The sequence below is a fragment of the Salvelinus namaycush genome, chromosome 5 (genome assembly GCF_016432855.1).
Source record: "Salvelinus namaycush isolate Seneca chromosome 5, SaNama_1.0, whole genome shotgun sequence".
NCBI lineage: Eukaryota > Metazoa > Chordata > Actinopteri > Salmoniformes > Salmonidae > Salvelinus > Salvelinus namaycush.
Window position 1 is genome coordinate 55,296,800 of NC_052311.1, and position 20,998 is coordinate 55,317,797.

A 20,998-nucleotide genomic window follows, 5' to 3' on the forward strand; every position below is an offset into this window, starting at 1 on the left:
ACAAACACACGTGCATGCACACACACACACACACTGGCAGACTGACTATGCCTGCTGGATGACCTAGTTGAGTGGCGACCCAGAAGATGTGTGTAAAGTATCCTGACAATGGTGTGAGAGTTCCAGGCAGTGGGGAAAAAGACCATATACAGCCTGATACATAGAGACACAAGACAGCAGAGTGGCATAACAGCCTCATGCCATTTAGAGACGGCCACAGGAGACAGGAAACAGGAGACAAAGGGCTGTGAGACATGGGTTTAATTCTAGACACAGGAAAGGTAGGAAGTATACGGAGGGTACGGGGCAACAGAGGACGAACAGCAGAGGGGCTAATGATCTTGGAGCAGGGGGGAAAGGTCTCGGCTTCTGGGGGTGTAGCCGCGGGGCTATAGCGGCGTGCCAGCGCATCTGGCTTGACCTTCTTGGATACCGGTCGGGACTGCAGAAGTGAAGTGGCCCGGGCCTTACTGAACCCCTCCCAGAGGTCCACGGAAACCTGCGGAGACTCAATTAGCAGGAATTGGATCGTCTCGCTGTGGTTCCCCGACACTCGTAGGTTGACGGGGGTGGTCTGGTGGGTGACCCGCCCGTCTAGCACTCTAACACCCATAGGAATGGAGAGGGGTTGAGTGGGGATGCCCAGCTCGGACGCCAGGGTAACGTCCATGAGACTCACATCGGCCCCCGAGTTGATGAGTACCTGGAGAGAGTTGGACTGGCCGCCCCAGCGCAGGATGGCATGGAGAGGGGTCGAGTAAGGGGGGACGAAAAATAGTCTTTAAGATCCACCAGAGTACTCACTCCAACGAATGAGCTAGGTCTCTTGAAGGAACAGGTAGACACAAAATGACCAACAGTTCTGCAATACAGACAACTCTGGGCGTCAAGTCTGCGTACGGGTTCGGCTGGAGACAGCCTAGCCCTGCTGAGCTGCATCGACTCGGGAAGAGGTGAATTGGCTGTCTCCGGAGGCTCTTGGAGGGACTCGGGTAAGCTCGGATCCTCTCGGGGACATAGACTCCGGGGACTTCCGGAGTTCATTAGATGCAAGGTGGGATTGGGACCACAATCGGACCTCTTCTCCCTCCTATGTTCCCACAGCCGACCATCGATCCGGATAGTTAAAGCGATGAGTGAGTCAAGATCCGTCGGTAGTTCTCGGGCTGCAAGCTCATCCTTTACCTCCGATAATCCGTGCAGGAACATGTCGAACAGCCCTTCCGGGTTCCAGGTACTCTCCGCTGCTAGCGCGCGGAACTCCACCGCATAGTCTGCCGCACTGAGAGAGTCCTGCCGAAGCTGGAGTAACTTCCAGGCAGCCTCTCTCCCAGACCACGGAGCCTCCAACTTTTTTCACCTCCGCCACGAATCCATCCAGACTGAAGCATACGGCCGACTGTTGTTCCCAAACGTCCGTAGTCCAAGCGAGGGCCATCCCGGACATCAGCGTAATGAGGTACGCTATCTTAGAGCAGTCAGAGGGAAAGGAGGAAGGCTGCAGCTCCATGACGAGGGAACACTGAGTGAGAAACGCCCGACAGGTGCCCGACTCTCCATCGAAGCACTCCGGGGAGGTAAGTGGGGTTCCCGGGAAACCGAAGTGACGGCGCTGCTACCAGCCGGGTTACTAAGGGGCTGGGAGGTTACCGTCGTGGTAGGCTGCCTAGTAGACAACCCACGGACTTGCTCCCTTAATGTGTCCAATGCTTGGTCGTGACACTTGGCCACGGCCTGAAACCCTTCAATCAGACCACGAAGCAACTCCTCGTGCCTTCCAATGACAGCTCCTTGGGAGGCGATGGCTTTGTGTGGCTGGTACAAGTCTGCTGGGTCAGTCATGGCCAGTTCGTACTATCACGTTTGAAGGTAAGACCCAGGTGCAGACAGTGTCAAAGGAACAAAGGTGTATTAATTCGAACACGGGAAGGCAAATGTACAGGACGGCAGGCAGGCTCAGGTCAGGCAGAGGTTGGTAATCCAGAGTAGTGGGGCAAAGGTACAGGACAGCAGGCAGGCTCAGGGTCAGGGCAAGCAGAAGGACAAAACCGGGATAACTAGAGAACAAGAATATAGACAAGACAGGAGCAAGGGGAAAACACTGGTAGGTTTGAGGAACAAAACGAACTGGCAACAGACAAACACAGAACACAGGTATAAATACACAGGGGATAATGGGGAAGATGGGCGACACCTCGAGGAGGTTGGAGACAATCACAAAGACTGGTGAAACAGATCAGGGCGTGACAGTCTGACTGTCTGTGTTTCTACCTCTCTCCCCTCCCCAGGTCCGAGCACCTGTATGTGTTCTTCATCCAGTGGACCCCAGACATGTATGGGGAGGGGGTGAAGGGCATCGGCCACGAGCCAGGGTTCATGGTGGTCAAGAAGCCTTCGGGGTTCGAGACAAGAGAAGACGAACCCCTCACGGATATCAACAACAAAGAGTGGGAGGTAAGGACTAGAGAACTGAGGTGTTCCACACTACATTCTACACTCTGTGTTGTTTCTTACATGGCTGGATGTTGCTGTACAGTAGTATGTGTAGTAGTTACAATACAATGAGTGTACAAAACAATAGGAACACCTTCCTAATATTGAGTTGCACCCCCTTTTGCCCTCAGAACAGCTTCAATTCGTTGGGGGTATGGACTTTACAAGGTGTTGAAAGCGTTGCACAGGGAGGCTGGCCCATGTTGACTCCAATGCTTCCCACAGTTGTGTCAAGTTGACTAGATGTCCTTTGGGTGGTGGACAATTATTGATACAAACGGAAAACTGTTGAGTGTGAAAAACCCAGCAGCGTTGCAGTTCTTGACACTCAAACTGGTGCGCCTGACACCTACTACCATACCCCATTCAAAGACGCTTAAATCTTTTGTCTTTCCCATTCACCCTCTGAATGGCACACATACACAATCCATGTCTCAATTGTCTCAAGGCTTTAAAGTTCTTCTTTAACCTGTCTCCTCCCCTTCATCTACACTGATTGAAGTGACATCAATAAGGGATCATAGCTTTCACCTGGATTCACCTGGTCAGTCTATGTCATGGAAAGACCAGGTGTTCCTAATGTTTGGTACACTCTGTACATTTACCTTCTCATCCAGCCTGTGTTGTAGTCCATATATGTCCTATGTGTTATATGCTTTCATTCAGTCAAGTGATTTATTTTGTGGTGATATGACTGTGTGTAGTGTTAAATGGAATGTATTTGCATTGTTATTCTGCCGTCATCATTATCTATGCTCCTTAATGTTATTTGTGTGTTCAAATGATTACACTGTCATTTATGATTACATTGTTTTGATCAATCTGTCCAAGTGTTTGCTTGATGTGTTATAGTTATGTTTATTGTGTAATTTGTGTGAATACTATTTCCTTTGGTCGGAAATGCGCAATTTTCACTCAGATTACAACAACCACAATGTTTTGCATGATTGTGAAATCATTTTGTTCCAAGTCAGTTGTCCACGTTATTAATGCAGTGTATATGGCATGCATTAATATCTCTGTTGTCGTCGGTCACCCCAAACTATAGTTGTGCTGGATGACCTGACTGACTGTGGTGTTCCGCAGTTGTAGACAGATGGATGGAATGGTTCCCGTTGTGAAAAGCTGGTTGGTTCAATGCCGGGAAGGCACATAGTGAATTCTTTAAAACATGTGTGGCCATTCTTGGGCATTCTTGTGACCGTAATATACATAGTTGTGTTCAGTTTGCTCATTCTCTGCCCTATCCTTAATAGTGGCTTTATGGGGTTTTCATTTCCCCTCAAATGTGGAAGTAGGGTTTTAGGATTTAAGAAGCAAGATTTTGAAAGAACAAATTAAGGACTGTTAATGCATTATTCTGGTGTGAATGTAGAGGAATGGGGAAAAGTCCAGTGTGTGGACATGGCTGCTCAAAGTCTGTCCAATAGGCCGGCTGGCTGCACTTGCTTGAGGTATAATGGTGAGAGGATACATTCATTGCATACAGAAATTGATACGCAAGCTGTAGCTGGGATTTAAATTTTAATGTAAATGAATGATGTAGGAAACAAAGTGGGCTGATTTGTTTGGGCCTGGTCCTGAAGAGGCTACATGATCCAGTGATTTGAATAAGTAAATAGTTGCCTCTCTTTTACGTTGACCCTTTAAGGTAAACATGGATTTTAAACAACACTTAGATTATTTGTCTGTAATAACTATAATGCTGTTAGCCTTTTATTATACTTTATTGGTCATTGATCATTAGGTCTACTGTGCTGTATGTGTATTGTATGTCATGCAATATGGCAAGTATGACAATTCAAGCCACTTCATTGATTAACGTTTGATGTGTGCCCAAACTACTCAAAGGTGATCCACCAAGCTTTTTATTGTTACAGTGATGTTACACGAGAAGTGCATTTGATCTCCCTCCCTACAGTACCTCATGAAACATTTTTTTAAAAATGTACTGGTATTGTATCTTTAAATTGCTCTAGTGAAGTATGCAAATAGGAAGTGCCCTCTGCCTTTGAGCAAATAAGGAGCTGGCTTTGCTCCTGTCCTGCATTGCCACTGGCTCTTGCGGGTGTCAAACAAACATGGAAGACCCTTCTAAAATGTTTCTATTTTAGTTAGCTAGTAGATTCCCCGCCCGTCCGGTGTCAGGTTCAACATCGACTTGTGGAGATTGGAAATACTTAAAGAATCTGGAATGTGACTGTCGAGCTCAACCTCACCCCGAAAGAAAGAAATGTTCTCTAGAAGGGTGAAGGAAGAAACGCCGCTGACCCCTAAGTACACTTATGTATGTATCTATAACAGTCCGTGTTTTAGCTACGCGTGTTTTGTTGTTGTTAGCCTGCTAGCTACATTACTGAATGGCTAGCTTGCTAGCAAAATGCAAGCGGCTTGCCCAGTGACTGACTGAAATCAAAATAGCCACTGACATATCTGATGAGTCTAAAAAGACAGCACTTGATGTTGTCGCTTTGTATCACTCCTTTTCTTTGGTTCTCGTTTTGGAAAGTTTTGAGGTTGCGTTTTTTCAGTGAACAGAACAGTTTGTGAACATCGTGCTACATTGTATATAACGTTAGTAACTAATAACGTCGTAGCTAACTTACGACATTGTGTCAATACACTGTGTATAGCTTACAGTTCTACAATTTCCATTGCATTGACAGTGATCGGCTTCTCTGTAATGGTGAGATATTATATCTATAACGTTAGTTGGATGGGCTGATGCAATGTCGTGTGTTGGAAAGAATGACCTTCATGTAAGTTGTTATTTGGGAGGAAGGGGAGCAGAGAATAGCTTGAATATTGTAGCCTGGTCTCAGATCTTTGTGCTCTTGCAAACTCCATTTCTCATTGTCAAGCACAAACAGACTGGCACCAGGCAATGGTCGTTGGCCAGCCTGAGACCATCCTCCTGAACACAGAAGATGGAGACTGCAGCAAACTGGCCTGACTTGGATTTTCTCAATAGACTGCACTTTAGTGTCAGCTAAAGTTAGTCTCCAAATAAATATTTAATGAACACTGTAGTTTACCCTTTTCTTTGCATTATTGAGAACTGCAATGTGGCAGCTTGTTTGGGAAAACGTTATTTACACCATGATTTAAGGTGACTAAAGAGGTGTTTCAAGGTAACTTATTTCCGCTTGACCCAAGTTTGCCCAATCCAACTTGACTCAACTAACTTTTAACTAGTTTGACAGCAATTCATGTATAGCCTAATTCTATAATAGATTCGGACAATTTCATAATTGTTCTAGTTTTTGACATGCAGTATCATAGCATATTTATGGATAGGCTTCATTTGCAGGGGTACACAGCTCCGGTCCCTGAGGGCCACCCACCCACAGCACTGCTCGTGTCCATAGAAACCTATTAAGTAGGCCTACTGTACTGTATCTGGAGTTGTGCACCCCTTGAATGGGTTTGTTATGCTATTTCATATGACCCCATGATCGCACTTTGTGCTGATTCATAGTCACATCCCCTTGAAGAGCCGGGCCTCAAGGGGCTTAGCTACCTTCTGAAGTAGAAGTCTGGCTTTAAGATGTTATTGTGGAGGTAGAACTTGTAGCTATTGTTAGACTCAGCCAGAACTGCTGATAGGCTATTTTGAAGGGGGATTCCCGTGTGTGCTAGCTTCCATGAACTCTGTCTGGCAGAGATGTTTGCTTCAGTGCATTATTATGATTATTAATAATGATGATGATGAAAAGCAGCACTAGGACTGGGAATTGCCCGGGACTTCACGATACGATATTATCACCATACTTAAGATATGTATTGCGATTCTCACAATTCTGCATATTGCTCACTATATGTCAGCTGCAGAGAGAGGAGAGCATTAGAAAAGAAGTTTTGATCATTTTGATAGAATTGCTGAAAATATGTTGGCTCACTATTTAAAAAGGTGCAGAACAAGCTATAGGATGAAAAATATTGGGAGTTTTGGCGCCGGTACAGCCGACTAGCACTAGCTAAAGCTACTTAGACCCCCCCTGCCCCCTGATACTTGGAGTCAACGTACCAATATTGCCCAAAATAATATTGCGATATGTAACTGTATTGATTGCCCCCCATCACTAAGTAGGTTTACTACTCCCTTATTGGGGGGGGATGTCAGTAAATCATCTCTGCTCAGCAGGTCAAGCGAGGCTGTCTGGGACTTGTTCTCCATGGCTTAGTACACATACTGACAGGCTGTGTTTTGATATGCTTTCTGGACGTGGCTAATTAAATCGTTACATCAGAATTCTTGGGAGTTCCTCTGTGCTCTTGTCCTGCTATACCAAATGGGTGATTCAATTTGACTTGCACAGTATTGTTCAACAGATTCAACATGTCTGTACACTAACAGGCTGGCAAGTGCTTGATGGTGCACTGGTGTCGTATCACCTACAGTCCAACGGATCCTCTCAATTGATTAAGATTATCAGAAGAATGTCCTTGTGTGGCTTCTCTGGTTTAAGTCGTTTTTGTTCTGCCTGTGTCAGAATGGCTTGTCTGCCTCTCGTCCCTCTGGCTGGTCCTAACATCCACTAGTGGTGTTGATTTAGATTACACAACCATGCAAAACACTATTCTATTGGTACATATCAACCACCTCTTGTTCAAATATCAGACTTTAAACCAAGCCTATTTAATGGAGACCTGAATATCACATACTGGTAGATTAAAAAATATACACAGTGATGTCAGGTCTCTCCACCTTCAAATGTACTCTCTCCCCTCCCTCTGCTGTGCTCATCCTTTTTCCTCCATCGCCAGCAGCTGAGTTACACTTCCTCTTCCTGTCTCCGCCCCCCAGGTAGTGTCACTGACTGAGTACCACCGCCGGATCGATGCGCTAAACAGTGAAGATCTGAAATCTCTCTGCAAGCGGCTTCAGGTGCCCCACTCAGCAAAGCTCCAGCTCTCCATTCCCTTTTTCTAGATTATGTCCCAAATGGTACCCTATTCCTTATGTAGTGCACTACGTTTGGCCACTATTATGTAGGGAATAAGGTGCCATTTTTAGATTAGCCCCTGCCAGGCTCTTAGCTCCTCAGTGTGTTTCTGACCTCTTGCCTCTCACCCAGTTGTCCTAGCTGGGCTAACCTTGACCTGGGCTTACCTGGGCTAACCTTGACCTGGGCTTACCTGGGCTGACCTTGACCAGGGCCCTGGGATGGGCCGGCACTATGATGCTGCAGCCTCGTGTAGCAACTGTCCAAAGAACCGCTATGAGGATCATTTGAAGAGTTTTGTGCAACCAGCAACTAATACCTGGTAGAGAAAGGGAGGAGGGTAATTTATGCCTTCATGAAGTTCCCATAATGCCCTGCATCCACTCCTCACAGCTCCTCACTGACCACTGCGGTGGTTAGTTTCAAGAACGCCTCATTCCTGTTTATTATTAGCCATAGCTAATTAGATAGCCTAGTCCCAAGACTGTCATAGAGACAAAGAATGTGAATCATAATACAATATGTTGTAGCTCATCTCTGTTGAGGGAGGGGGATTTTCCTGAGGTTTCTCGACTCTGTCAATCAAATGTAGAATTTGTGTTCCTCCACTTCTGAGTGACTCCTCACAAACTGTGTTCATCCATCCACAACTGGGTAGTGGGGAACTGCTGCTTCCCCATCCGCCTCTGCTTTCTATTGGAGGGAGAGGAGAGGGGAAGGGAGAGAGGTAGACAGGGATGGTGGGTGGGTGGAAGTGGGATTCGATTCAATCCATTAAGTGGGTGCAGGATTGTTTGCGGAGGACAATGCAGGTAATTCAACAGGACTGTAACGTGATCCCGGTCAGGCCACCAGTGGCTAGGCTCTTTACAATCAGGCCTGTTATGGAGACAGATGAACAACCCCCGCTGGAACACAAACAGTCCAACACTGTGTGTCCAGCTCAATCACAAATAGGCCTTCTGGACCACTCATTATTTACTGTGGTTTGCATTTTCTGCAGCCAACATTCCTATTGTGCTAACTATAGAAATATCCAGAATCAGACATTGTACAATTTAGCCTCCTGATTTGCCCTCTGTATATGGATATAATGCACATTTCCAAGTGTTATTACAATTCTGGAGAAGCCCACATGTTTTTATGAGCCATTTAGGCTCTCATAAGCCAAGGTTGGCTCCTTTTAATGTGTTACTGACATAAAGGAGTCTGGTCTATGTTCTCCCTAAACCCATTGCTCCCAAATTGATGATTTTCAAAGCTGAGTTAATTTGTTATATTAAGTAGGCCTATCTTGTATATTTGTGTTTCCTGGGGCTCATATTAGCCTGTAAATAATCCTGCCTCTGCTGATATGAGACTTTATTCATATCTTTAAAACCACCTGCTTAGAAATCATGACACACCCCCACTCCTAGTAAGTAATGTGGTATCAGTTTATTAGCCTATAGACAACATCTAGCACAGTGTTTGGTTTATTAGCCTATAGACAACATCTAGCACAGTGTTTGGTTTATTAGCCTATAGACAACATCTAGCACAGTGTTTGGTTTATTAGCCTGTAGACAACATCTAGCACAGTGTTTGGTTTATTAGCCTGTAGACAACATCTAGCACAGTGTTTGGTTTATTAGCCTGTAGACAACATCTAGCACAGTGTTTGGTTTATTAGCCTGTAGACAACATCTAGCACAGTGTTTGGTTTATTAGCCTATAGACAACATCTAGCACAGTGTTTGGTTTATTAGCCTGTAGACAACATCTAGCACAGTGTTTGGTTTATTAGCCTGTAGACAACATCTAGCACAGTGTTTGGTTTATTAGCCTATAGACAACATCTAGCACAGTGTTTGGTTTATTAGCCTGTAGACAACATCTAGCACAGTGTTTGGTTTATTAGCCTATAGACAACATCTAGCACAGTGTTTGGTTTATTAGCCTGTAGACAACATCTAGCACAGTGTTTGGTTTATTAGCCTATAGACAACATCTAGCACAGTGTTTGGTTTATTAGCCTATAGACAACATCTAGCACAGTGTTTGGTTTATTAGCCTATAGACAACATCTAGCACAGTGTTTGGTTTATTAGCCTATAGACAACATCTAGCACAGTGTTTGGTTTATTAGCCTATAGACAACATCTAGCACAGTGTTTGGTTTATTAGCCTATAGACAACATCTAGCACAGTGTTCATCCCAGTCTAGCTCTGTCCCAAATGGCACCCTACCACTTTTGACCAGGGCAGAGTAGTGCAATATGTAGGGGATATGATGCCATTGGGACATATCCTAAAGCGATAGACACCCCATTACCTTTACTAGTTAGACCCCCACCCAGCCCTCCTGAGCGCCTGTCTGACTGTTGTCTGTGTGTTTTCAGATCACCACCAAGGAGGAGGTGAACTCTAAGCATGCCACCTCTATCAAGACGGAGCTGGAGCCTGAGACCTTCAGACCCAACCTCAGTGAACCTAGCGAGCTGCTGGAGGCACAGCAGATAGAGAAGGTAATACTCACACTGCTGACGGGCACAATGGCTTGATCCATGCCCATTGATTGTCAATGGGCTACTTCCTAAAGCAAGGCCTTCAGCCAGAGCAGTGCTGGCCCTCCCTGAGGAGCTATCTGTTTTGTGACAGCAGGGTCTTGAGCCTCATCATTACAAGGCTGATGGTGTAGTAACTGAATCAGATATTCTCTATGAATTACAATACTGGGATGGTTGGGGTTTTCAGATAAGGTTTGTTAGGGTTTTAACATGGGTGAGGTGGGGTTAGTCTTCAGGAAAAAGGCATATTTTCATGTAGGCCTATAGCTGTTGGGGAAAATGGATTATTGTTGGGGAAAATTGATTCTTGTTAGGACATGCAACGAAGGAAGGAGCCTTAGGAATGTGTGTGACTAGCCTGCTGCGCTCTTATCGTAGATCTCTCTGTGGTCGACACCTAATGCCTGTTCTCCTGAGACTGTTGTGTTCTGGGTGTGTGGAGCTCAGTTACTCTCTAACAACCAGCTGTGTGAAAAGGTCACTGCAGCTGTAATGGACCATTGATGTCTGTGGCCTTTTCACAGCTGGTTGTTTCTCTCTCATTTATGTTTATCCCCCCCGGCGTCTGTCTCTTTTCTCCAGCTGGCGAAGAACCTCCCTCCCCGTACCATTGGGTACCCCTGGACCTTGGCCTATGGCACCACCAAGCATGGCATGAGCATCAAGAGCCTTTACCGGGCCATGCAGGGGCAGGACACCCCCGTGCTGTTGGTCATCAGGGACAGTGATGGTGGGGTGAGTGGGACGGCAACACTTCTCTATTAGGCCTGAATCCAGATCTGTGCACGTAACTCAAATGTATATATTTCCATTAACTCCAATGTGTAGTTTATGCAAAAGTGTGAGACAAGCACGCTCATCTGAAGTTAGGATTGGGCCTTTGAGCTGTAATGGGTTACCATGGTCCCGTACTTTCTGTTTCCTGACATGGTTGGTTGTGTTGCTGCAGGTGTTTGGTGCGTTGGCGTCCGAACCCTTCAAAATCAGCGAGGGATTCTACGGCACGGGAGAGACCTTCCTCTTCACCTTCTGTCCAGAGTTTGAGGTAGGCTGACCTCTGACCTCTCTGATTGGTGACCCTTATTCTGAACTGGCCAGTGTGGTCCAGTCACTTTTACTCCTCCTAACGTCCGTTGTAAACTCATCCAACCCTGCTCTGGTCTTAGCAATTAACATGCACATCGATAAGCATTTTCCTGAGAGGAGTACTAATCAGTTGTTTTCCTTATTCAATTAACGAGGCATCATATTGTTATTAGTATGCCTCATATTCTCTTGACAATGAGGAGCTTATGTAAGATGGCATGAGGGTTTGTAATGATATATTTACACAGATGGTGACGTGCTCTGTTCTATGTTGACAGGTGTACAAATGGACAGGTGACAACATGTTCTTCATGAAAGGAGATATGGACTCCTTAGCTTTTGGTGGTGGAAGGTACGTACCTGCTATTTTATTTTTATGTAAAAGTTTTATCTAGCAATAAACTTTGAAACTGGGTTGTCAGTTAAGATGTTATGGTTAGTCTACATTGCACAGTCACTGCTAGGTGTGTTCAGAAGAGTAAAATGGCGCCCATCGTCTTAAATTTGTCAGAACAGACTCACAGCATGTATGTGATGTTCTTGCTGTCTGGATTGAGTCTCTGAAGATGCTGTGATGTGTTTGTCTTGATGTGTTTCAGTGGTGAGTTTGGCCTGTGGTTGGATGGAGACCTGTACCACGGCAGGAGTCACTCCTGTAAAACCTTTGGCAACCCCATGCTCTCCAAGAAAGAGGATTTCTATATACAGGACATTGAGATCTGGGCTTTTGAATAACAAAACCCACCACGGGAAAAAGAGAAGGACTAAACATCCCTACAATGGCAATGTTGTCTCAAACCTAACTGCACATCACCACCCTGCTCCAACCCACTGTCTGGGGCTCCCAGGACGGAGCCAGCTGAAGGATGCGTGTTGTGCGTTCATACGTTACTACTGCAGTTATAACAGAGCTTTTCTTTGTGAATTACCTTGTGTGTATCTTGTTACAGCTGTGTGCAGCGTCTTTGAGGAGGTGTACTGTCCTGTACTATACTGTGAGGCATCAGGGGATGTGTGGGTTTGTTAGAGACCGTAGGGACGCCTTGTTGGAGAACCAAGGAGGAGCAATCAGATTGCTCTCTCTGGCCTCAGCAGGAGATGATGTCGGCTCAGGTTTGGGATTGAGAGAGAAACTGCCGTAGTCCAGATTATCTGAATTTGAGACACTCAAGGAACCCCGCCCCTCAGAATTTGGTTGAAGTCAGTCAGTAGGATGTTACTATATGTGGTGTTCCAGGCCTTTAGTGGAGAGATCCAGTAATAAAATAAACAACATGCATTCCTTTGTTCTCAGAGGAGACGGTTGAACCTAACATGGTTCTGATTGGTGTTCAAAAACTGAAGGAAGAATCTCAGCAGGATGTGAGGATGATGACACTATTATGGGGGGGGGGGTATTTTACATCTTTGGTTTACTTCTGAGGCAAGAACTACGTATAGAGTGTTGTGTATTGTAGTCCTCCTATTGTTCACCATCACAGCACATAGCTAGAATCAGAATATTACCCATCGTTGTACTAATAATGTTCTGTTCAGTGGGTGTACTACGTGTAAGTTCAGCTACCACCGGCGCCCCTCAGGAGTCGTGTGTACTGTTCGTAGACAGTAATGTGTTGCAATAGATTTGTGGAATATGCAAATTACTGTCATGTGACCTCAAATAATCCAGGTTGGCGCTTTTCATCGCCTGTCCGTGGCTCTTTATCAGAGAGGACTTATAAAGCTTTCTTGTCTTGATCCACAATTGCTTTTCTGGGTATAATTTGAAAAGCCTGAGATGTGGTTAACTGTTTTACATGCATATGACAATTGTATATTATTGATATATATATGATTATATATAAATATATTATATATGTTGCTGTTGTGTGACAATGATCTTTTTGTGCTGATGTTTCAGCTGTTACAAATATAATGTATATTACCCTGTAAATTAATGTTAAAATAGTAGATTTGTTCCTATATAGAAATACATATATGATTGGTGGGTTGCTTCTAGCACTTGAATCTGGTCTAAAAGCGTTATAAACCAGGTTCTTAGACTTCTAGTAGCTGTACAGTACTTTTTGTTTAGAATCATAAACATGTTAACTGTTAGTAGAAAGCTTGCTGCTATAATATTAAGGGTAAAGCTAAACTAATGCTCTGTGTAACTAAAGGGCAGTGTTGTTGTCCGGGAGTGAGGAGGCTGAAAGTCGAAGAAGAATTGAACTCTCCTCAAGTTCTGCTCAGTGGTGAGTCTTCGTTAGTTGATAGACTGACTGTTAAGACTGTGGACTAAGAGAAAATATGTACAATTAAACTTCACAGCAGCTTTCCTTCCCATTTCTGGTCTTCCACACCAGTATTTGTGTCTGTGGAGTCACAGAATAACATGGATAAGTCCTCCTAATTATTTTACAGAAACACAATCTATTATTGATGTATAAATTAAGAAATAATAAAATTGTTGTAACCTGGGACTTGTCTGAGTTTGTATTGCTTTCAATCCCCTCCTTCCAGCATTTGCTCGAACTTTTTGATTGTATATTGAGTGCCACCTAGTGGACATTTGTATTAGTGCTTTTCAGAACTATTGGTCATCACCTCAGTAACATTAATCTAGTTTAATTTTAAAAAGTAGGTCGATTGTAAAGATAAAACATCAGTCTCCAAAGGAAGATATTTAACTCCATAATGGCTCATTTATTAAACAAGAAATTAAACCAAATACAATTACAAGTAAATATTCTCACCAACACAGTGCAAAATTCTGTCATGAATTCCTCTCTAAATGCTGAAGAGATGGATGGGGCAGTGGACCATTGGTCAGGGACTTGTTTTGTGGCTGGGCTACATTCAACTATCTCAGGTCCTGAATCAGCTCCCATTTCACTGTGCTATTTGTTTCTGTTGCAACCCTCCCCTCCTCCAGGCACACAGGCAAACCCATTTTTTAAGGCAGGAAAACTAACTTGGCAAAAGTTAAGGACAGGTGATCTGACTTGAACCAATCAAACAGTTTAATACATAATCATTTGATTGTACATGTACTGTACAGTTAAAATAATTGCAAATGCACAAGGAACATTCTCTTTCAGAACAAAATAAGGACACCGTTTGGATTAAGGGTAGACAAACAGCCAACTGTGTTTTTTAAACCGTCATTCACACTCAGCTTCATGTGGGGGAACCAACTGTGTAAGTGCTTCGGGTTGAAAGAAGTCATTGGCATGGAGAGAAGATAGAGCACAACCACTGTAGTTTACAAGCAGGACGGACATGTTCTGTCCTCATGTTCAATTAGCAGCAAAGTGGTTAGACAGACACCTGTAGTCAGTCCTACTATATATTCAGCTGGTTATTTGGTCAAAAAACCCTTATTACGCATTGTCTGTTACACTACGTAAATGCATGGTTGTGATGTCAATTCTGAATATACAAGGCATTACTAAATAATTGTCACCGTCAATTTAGACCTCGTCCTCAGAAGACGTCCTATCATTGAGCAGACCTTTTAGGCAGAGATAAAGACATCAAGGTCAAAGGCTTCAGCACTGAATAATGGTCACTTTAGAGACCTGTATGAGATCCCTGTTGATAGTGATGATAGGGTGGTGTAATATTAAAGAGGCTATACAGAACTTTTGCCTCTAGGGGTGCGCTTTAGACAAAAGGGATCCCTGGCCTAAATGGACAGAAACATTGTCCAGAAATTACATCATTGGACAGAAAGTGGCATGCCTCTCCACACCCAACGAGTAAAAGCATAAATTGTTGGCCTAAAACTAAGTGGTTTCATATAAATCATACATACAGCCAAAATGACTTGACAGTTAACAACTACACTTTCTTAGTGTATCTTTAGGCCACTGTACTATTTGTATGTCATGTCACCATAAGGCTGGTGGTGTGTGTGTTCTCCACCAGGGGTCAGTGATGGCACTGCTCAGTAAATGTATTCACAAGAAACTAAATGGAAGAAAACAGGCAGAAACAGGGTAGGGGTGAACCTGAACATCTTCGTATTCCATTGCAACATGTCTTGCTACGTTTGTGCACTAATGAATATGACCCTGTTGTCTAAGGCTGGTGTGCGTTCCACTGGGTTAGGGCTCAGATTAGATCACTGCTCAGTACACCAGGTACTTGAACTCAGAGTAGATGAGGGGAAACATGACAGTACAGGCGCGGTACAGGATAGCTCCACTCGTGAATAAGGCTCGGGGTTTGGTGAACCACGACTCAGACTTGAAGCTGTAGTAGATGGCGTACAAGGCCACGGCAAAGAAGTGTCCAATCAGAGTCATCGGATGGGGCGTCAACCTGGGAATAGAATGGATTGAGAGCTAATTAAAACCATAGACAATTGATTGATTGATTGAATTTGATCATTAACAGTAGTAGGCGGCCCAAGCCGGAGACAACGTTACATACATAACATATTACTGAGGATAAAAACACAATAAGGGCTGAAGGCTTATTTCCAATGTGGTCCTCTAATGTCAATACAGGTGCAATACATTTACATACACTGAGTGTACAAAACATTAGAAACACCTGCTCTTTCCATGACATAGACTGACCAGGTGATTCCAGGTGAAAGCTATGATCCCTTACTGATGTCACCTGTTAAATCCACTTCAAATCAATGTAGAAGAAGGGGAGGAGACAGGTTAAATAAGAATTTTAAAGCCTTGAGACAATTGAGATATGGATTGTATATGTGTGACATTCAAAGGGTGAATGGGCAAAACAAAATATTTAAGTGCCTTTGAACGTGTATGGTAGTAGGTGTCAGGCGCACCAGTTTGAGTGCGTCAAGAACTGCAACGCTGCTGGGTTTTTCACATTCAACAGTTTCCCGTGTGTATCAATAATTGTCCACCACCCAAAGGACATCTAGTCAACTTGACACAACTGTGGGAAGCATTGGAGTCAACATGGGCCAGCATCCCTGTGCAACGCTTTCAACACCTTGTAAATTCCATACCCCCAACGAATTGAAGCTGTTCTGAGGGCAAAAGGGGGTGCAACTCAATATTAGGAAGGTGTTCCTATTGTTTTGTACACGCTGTGAATATTTTACATACATATATTTTTGGATATTTTTTTAAAGGGGAATATTGCATTGACATACACAGTCAAGGATCAACTGTAAGAGTTTTGAAGTGTGTCGAACACATTAGTGAGACTCACACTGAGAGAAGACCAATGGGACCGTTGACGCACTCCCCACCCAGCTTGAAGTAAAGGAAGCATGCCTTTCTCAGCTGGTGGAGAGAATCTGAAAGACACAAACACCAAACAGCTCATATGAATATGCATGTCAGCCATGAAGGAGATTACCGTAAGCTAAATGATACAGTATATCTCAGTGTAGTACCCTGCTGGTAAAATACACAGCTTAACACTAAAAATTAGTTCAGCAGAAATTATTTATGCTGAATATCTCCTAAATGTCCCTCTCTGTTTGCTATAATCGGCCTAGCTAAGTGTTTAGTGTCAGTAATTTGCGGTATACGGACATGTACTGAGAAGAAATACTGGACCGTTAGAAAACAAACGATTGAAGTGGAGACATTGGTAACAATGTAATTAAAGCCTACAGGTATAGTGCATTATAATGTTATAATGCACCAAAAGACTTGGCATAACCACGTATGACCTTATTCTATCCATCATGTGTTGGCAGGGGATAGTAAAAAGGACAGAGAAGGAGACTCACTGTCTGTTGCAGCAAACAACTCGTACAGGGCTTGAGCCAACACATTCACCACAAAGGAATGTGATGACTTGCGTTCCCAGTGGAATTTTTTCTTTGCCTATTATGAAAAATATTAAAAATAACATGTTTTACATTTCAGCCTTATGCAGTAAATCCTAACATTGCTCTGTAACTATTCCTTTGACTACTACAACACTGTGGATTACAGAAACAATATGCCCTGTGCCGCACATAAAAAACTCCCTAACGTTCTGTGGTAGCAGGTGATTGCAATGCAATATGGACCCACATTCCACAAAACAACAATACACATTCCAACCAAGGCCATTCAGACAGTGATAATGTGTGTGGCGGAGTCTGGTCTGGTGGAAGCTGACTCCGGACCACATATCCCCCTGGTCGGCTATTCTGTCTGAACCCCTCTACTGTCTATTCCTTCTCTGTAATACCCACTATCCAATCATTAACATAATACTGACTGTAAGTCACTCTGGATAAGATGACCAAAATGTAATGGAAATGTAATAATCATAAGAAAGGGGGATGAGATTAGGGATGTGAGTTTACCTGGAGCATGGCTGTGTTGTCGTACAGGTCAGGGATGTTCTTCATCAGGCTCCTCCAGATCAGGACGTCGTTGAGGGCCACACTCATCCCTCCTCCGGTCAGAGGGTGTCTCATGTTGTAGGCGTCACCCAGCAGGAGCACACCTGGAACAGGACAAAGGCTCATGTTAGCCCCAGTCCACACCTCACTAACATTACACATTTACACTGCTAGAGGGACCATCTTTTTCAGCAAAATATCTGATCTGGTCAGGCTTTTAATCTACTTAGCTAAAGATAAAATAGTTTATCGACCATGCATTGAACTCTCCCACGTTGCGTTCCAAATGGGACCCTATTCCATTTGCCCTTTGGGACACAGCCCAACACTGTGGTCAGTATTTGTGTCCTACCTGGCTTGTTGACTGGGGACGGAGGCAGGAAGCTTGCTGGCATAGACCTCAGCCGGTCATTCTGCAGAGCCACCATGAACGGCTCCTTTAGGTGTTCTAGAGAAGAGACAACAGAGTCAGGTCAGCGGTCACACATTCATCACAATAAAGATGGGTGGATAAAGAATTTAAATCAACACAGAGTGAATGTCAACCCATAATGCCGTCATTTACTCGTCGTGTGTTGAAGCTCTCAAGCACATATTCATGTGGGTGCTTTACATTGGTGGTGGATATGGTTAGTTTGCACTTAAGTCTCACGAGGCCCGAGGCCATCCTTCCATCCCTCCATACGGCAGCGTAGCCTAGTGGTTAGAGCGTTGGACTAGTAACTGAAAGGTTGTAAGATCGAATCCCTGAGCTGACAAGGTCAAATCTGTCGTTCTGCCTCTGAACAAGGCAGTTAACCGACTGTTCCTAGGCCGTCATTGTAAATAAGAATTTGTTCTTAACTGACTTGCCTAGTTAAATACAATGTAAAGGACGTTGAACACATGGGAAAGCTATGCTGTTTAAATCTCTATACTGTATACCCTAAATTCCTTACCTGGTAGTTGTGGGTGTATTTTCTCAGCCATGTACTCTGTGAGGTTCCTGGGCATCTCTCCTCTGATGTCCACCAGCACCCTGGTGTCTGAGGAGGAGATCTGGTAGATGAGGACAGGGCTGGGGTTGGCCAGGACCAGCTCAGCATGGTGGGGCTTGAACTGGGGAGAGTTCTGACCACGACAGGAGAGAACAGAAAGGAAATACATTAGTCTGACTGCATTTTATTAATTGTTTGTTTGGTTGGTTGGTTGGTAAAAAGTGTCTGCTAAATGGCATATGTTAGTTGGTTGGTCGGTCGGTCGATTCATTGATTCGCTCATTCATTCATTCAATTGAACAAACCTTCATGATACATCCAACAAAGTGAGAGGAGGTCTGGGCCTTCCCAGCTACCAGGCTCTTCCTGAACTTTGAGAAACAGCCGTCAGCTACTACAGTTACTGCTGCATGGACCTCCTATGGGACAGGTTAACACAATTACAACAGTTAAAAACACATCTGTTACACTGCTTGTCTTATCAATGGATCCTGGTGAACTGCTAATCAATAGGTGTAAATACTATCAAGTGTAATTGTAAGTATCAGCATGGGGCTATTTTACACAGCAAAGGCTATCTGGAGAGTAACAGAGTATAAGCTGCATCGCAAGCTTAGAGGTGACCTTTGTGTCTCCTGTCTCCTTGTCCCTGTACTGCACTCCTGTCACACAGCCATCCTCTTCCTCCAGGCTGGACACAGTGCCTTCTATGAGCGTAACACTAGGCGAGAGCAAAGTACCAGTTATTAAGAAACAGTAGTTATAGTGATGGAATTAATAGAGACAGGTTCTTCTGAACACATGACCAGACCAGGAAAAACATAATCAGCCTATAAGAACTAAACCCTGGATTTGATCCTGGTCAAGTCATGTGGTCAGGAACAAACGTGTGGCCTTAGTGATAGTAATGACATGTCCAACAGGTATAGTGAAGGTTCTCTCCCAGCCTTACTTTGGCTCAGCGAGGGCGGCTCTGCGCAGGCCCATGATAAAGCGTCCGTGGTGAAAGGCCCTGCCACACTGGATACTGCTGTCTGCCTGGGGATATGGGATCTCCACCTCTGTGCTGCTCTCGATGTCATGAATCACATAGCCGTTCACCACGTGGGCATCCAGCCCCTCCACTGAACCTGAGAGGAGAGCCCAGGGTTAGGCAAGGGTGATGAAACACTTTTCATTATTCATTTAACTCAGGTCTTTAGTGGCAAGAAGGAATGTCTTTACATTAAATAGGGACTTGGGTGTCTTTGCTACAGTTTGTTTGGTCCCATTTTAAAGAAACAACTTTTAAAGCCTTTATTATAGGTTATAAGCCCTATATAGGTCCTGCAGTGAGCCTTGCTCGTTGAGCACAGCCCCCATTTAATACAAGGGCTTGTTGCGAGTCAGCCCATTGGTTGTTTTCCCCACGCTATCACCTTTTTACACGTAGACCCCACACTAAAAGATCTCTAGTTCATGCTGCAGAGACCACTCACCCTCCATTCCCAGTTCTCGCAGGGCCCTGTATCCACCAGGCTGCAGCAGCTCTCCCACTATCCTGTCAGGCTCCTTCAGGTCCCTCTCTATCACAGTGACCCTCCGGCCGTCCCGGGCCAGCACTGCAGCCATGGCCGACCCCAGGACTCCCGCCCCTACTATGATCACATCCGGCTCCTGAGATGCAGGAGAGTCCCCTGCTGCTGGGGGGCTCTCCATGGCTGAGGAACACACTCTTTTCCTCCTGCCACCTCCCTGTTTAGAGAGAAAGCAAGGAGGGTTTTTTTACCATAGAAGGTTAAAAAAAAAATGAAGTCTTTGGACTATAATTGGACACTATTTTATTGTGTATCGTGTATAATGAAGTATGCCAATATTCTAGTTTATTTTTTGTTTTTGGTCTTCAACAGATTGTAGTTATTATTACTCACCTTCTTTGACGCGCTCTCTCCACTCCTGTGCCTGACAGCTGAGGGTTTCGGTATAAATGTATTGATGACCGGTAGGGATAATAAAAGTTCGAGCGGTAATTGTAGAATTTGGGGTACCTTGCATGTATGTCCTTGGTACCTGACATAGGATAGCAGCATCCCCACTGCCAAGAACACTACAGCCGCCAAGATGATCTCTTTGTGAGCATACTCCAAAACTGCGTCGCATTTCTTATAAACGTAGGTGAAACTTGCAATTCCAAGAAAAGTCCACATATTTATTCTATTATTAAACTAGGCTACTTGAAATGAATAGGCTAACTCATCCAATAAATTACCACTGCTCAGAATGTTTCCTAACCTATAACCTGAAACTAAATTGCAAAAACAAAAAGTAGCCGAGATCATGGAATAGAATAAAGTGCGCAATAAAATCTTATCACAGTTCAACAGTTATTTCAAAAATAGCAAATATTATATCTACTGGCGTAGACTATTGAGCATCCTATTTCAGTTGCTTCAGCAAATCGTAGGCCTAGTAATATTTACAATATATCCGTTAATCAAAAAGAAAAGTATTCAAAACCATTACAATTATTCCACCAGACATTTCAGATGGTTTCAGAGGATGCTAAATATTATATGATGAGATAGGTAGGAACTTCGGGTTCGCAGGTTTGGTGTCCCGCCCTCTCTGTATCTGAACCGTCCAATCAGTAACAGC

General features: G+C 44.2%; 2 protein-coding genes across 5 annotated transcripts in view; one reads left to right on the forward strand and one right to left on the reverse strand.

Moving 5' to 3' along the window:
* Positions 1-13,536, forward strand: part of LOC120048505 (oxidation resistance protein 1-like) — a 66,714-nt gene extending 53,178 nt beyond the window's left edge. For 3 of the 4 annotated variants that reach the window (XM_038994538.1, XM_038994539.1, XM_038994541.1), the window contains 7 exons: positions 2,289-2,454; positions 7,301-7,381; positions 9,821-9,946; positions 10,571-10,723; positions 10,938-11,033; positions 11,353-11,426; positions 11,674-13,536. In XM_038994538.1, coding sequence (XP_038850466.1) covers positions 2,289-2,454; positions 7,301-7,381; positions 9,821-9,946; positions 10,571-10,723; positions 10,938-11,033; positions 11,353-11,426; positions 11,674-11,809 — 832 coding nt within the window. In that variant the 3' untranslated portion in view covers positions 11,810-13,536. The remainder of the gene's footprint in view (positions 1-2,288; positions 2,455-7,300; positions 7,382-9,820; positions 9,947-10,570; positions 10,724-10,937; positions 11,034-11,352; positions 11,427-11,673) is intronic. The other variant, XM_038994540.1, reaches the window with a different exon arrangement.
* A 198-nt stretch (positions 13,537-13,734) lies between these two features.
* Positions 13,735-20,898, reverse strand: LOC120048506 (squalene monooxygenase-like). The gene is made up of 11 exons (XM_038994542.1): positions 20,275-20,898; positions 19,843-20,098; positions 19,317-19,494; positions 18,989-19,085; positions 18,670-18,783; positions 18,326-18,497; positions 17,740-17,835; positions 17,349-17,491; positions 16,782-16,878; positions 16,253-16,340; positions 13,735-15,379 (listed from the first exon to the last, which is right to left on the reverse strand). Exons 1-11 carry the CDS (start codon positions 20,548-20,550, stop codon positions 15,187-15,189), a joined length of 1,710 nt encoding a protein of 569 aa, XP_038850470.1. The 5' UTR covers positions 20,551-20,898; the 3' UTR covers positions 13,735-15,186.
* Positions 20,899-20,998: the final 100 nt, after the last annotated feature.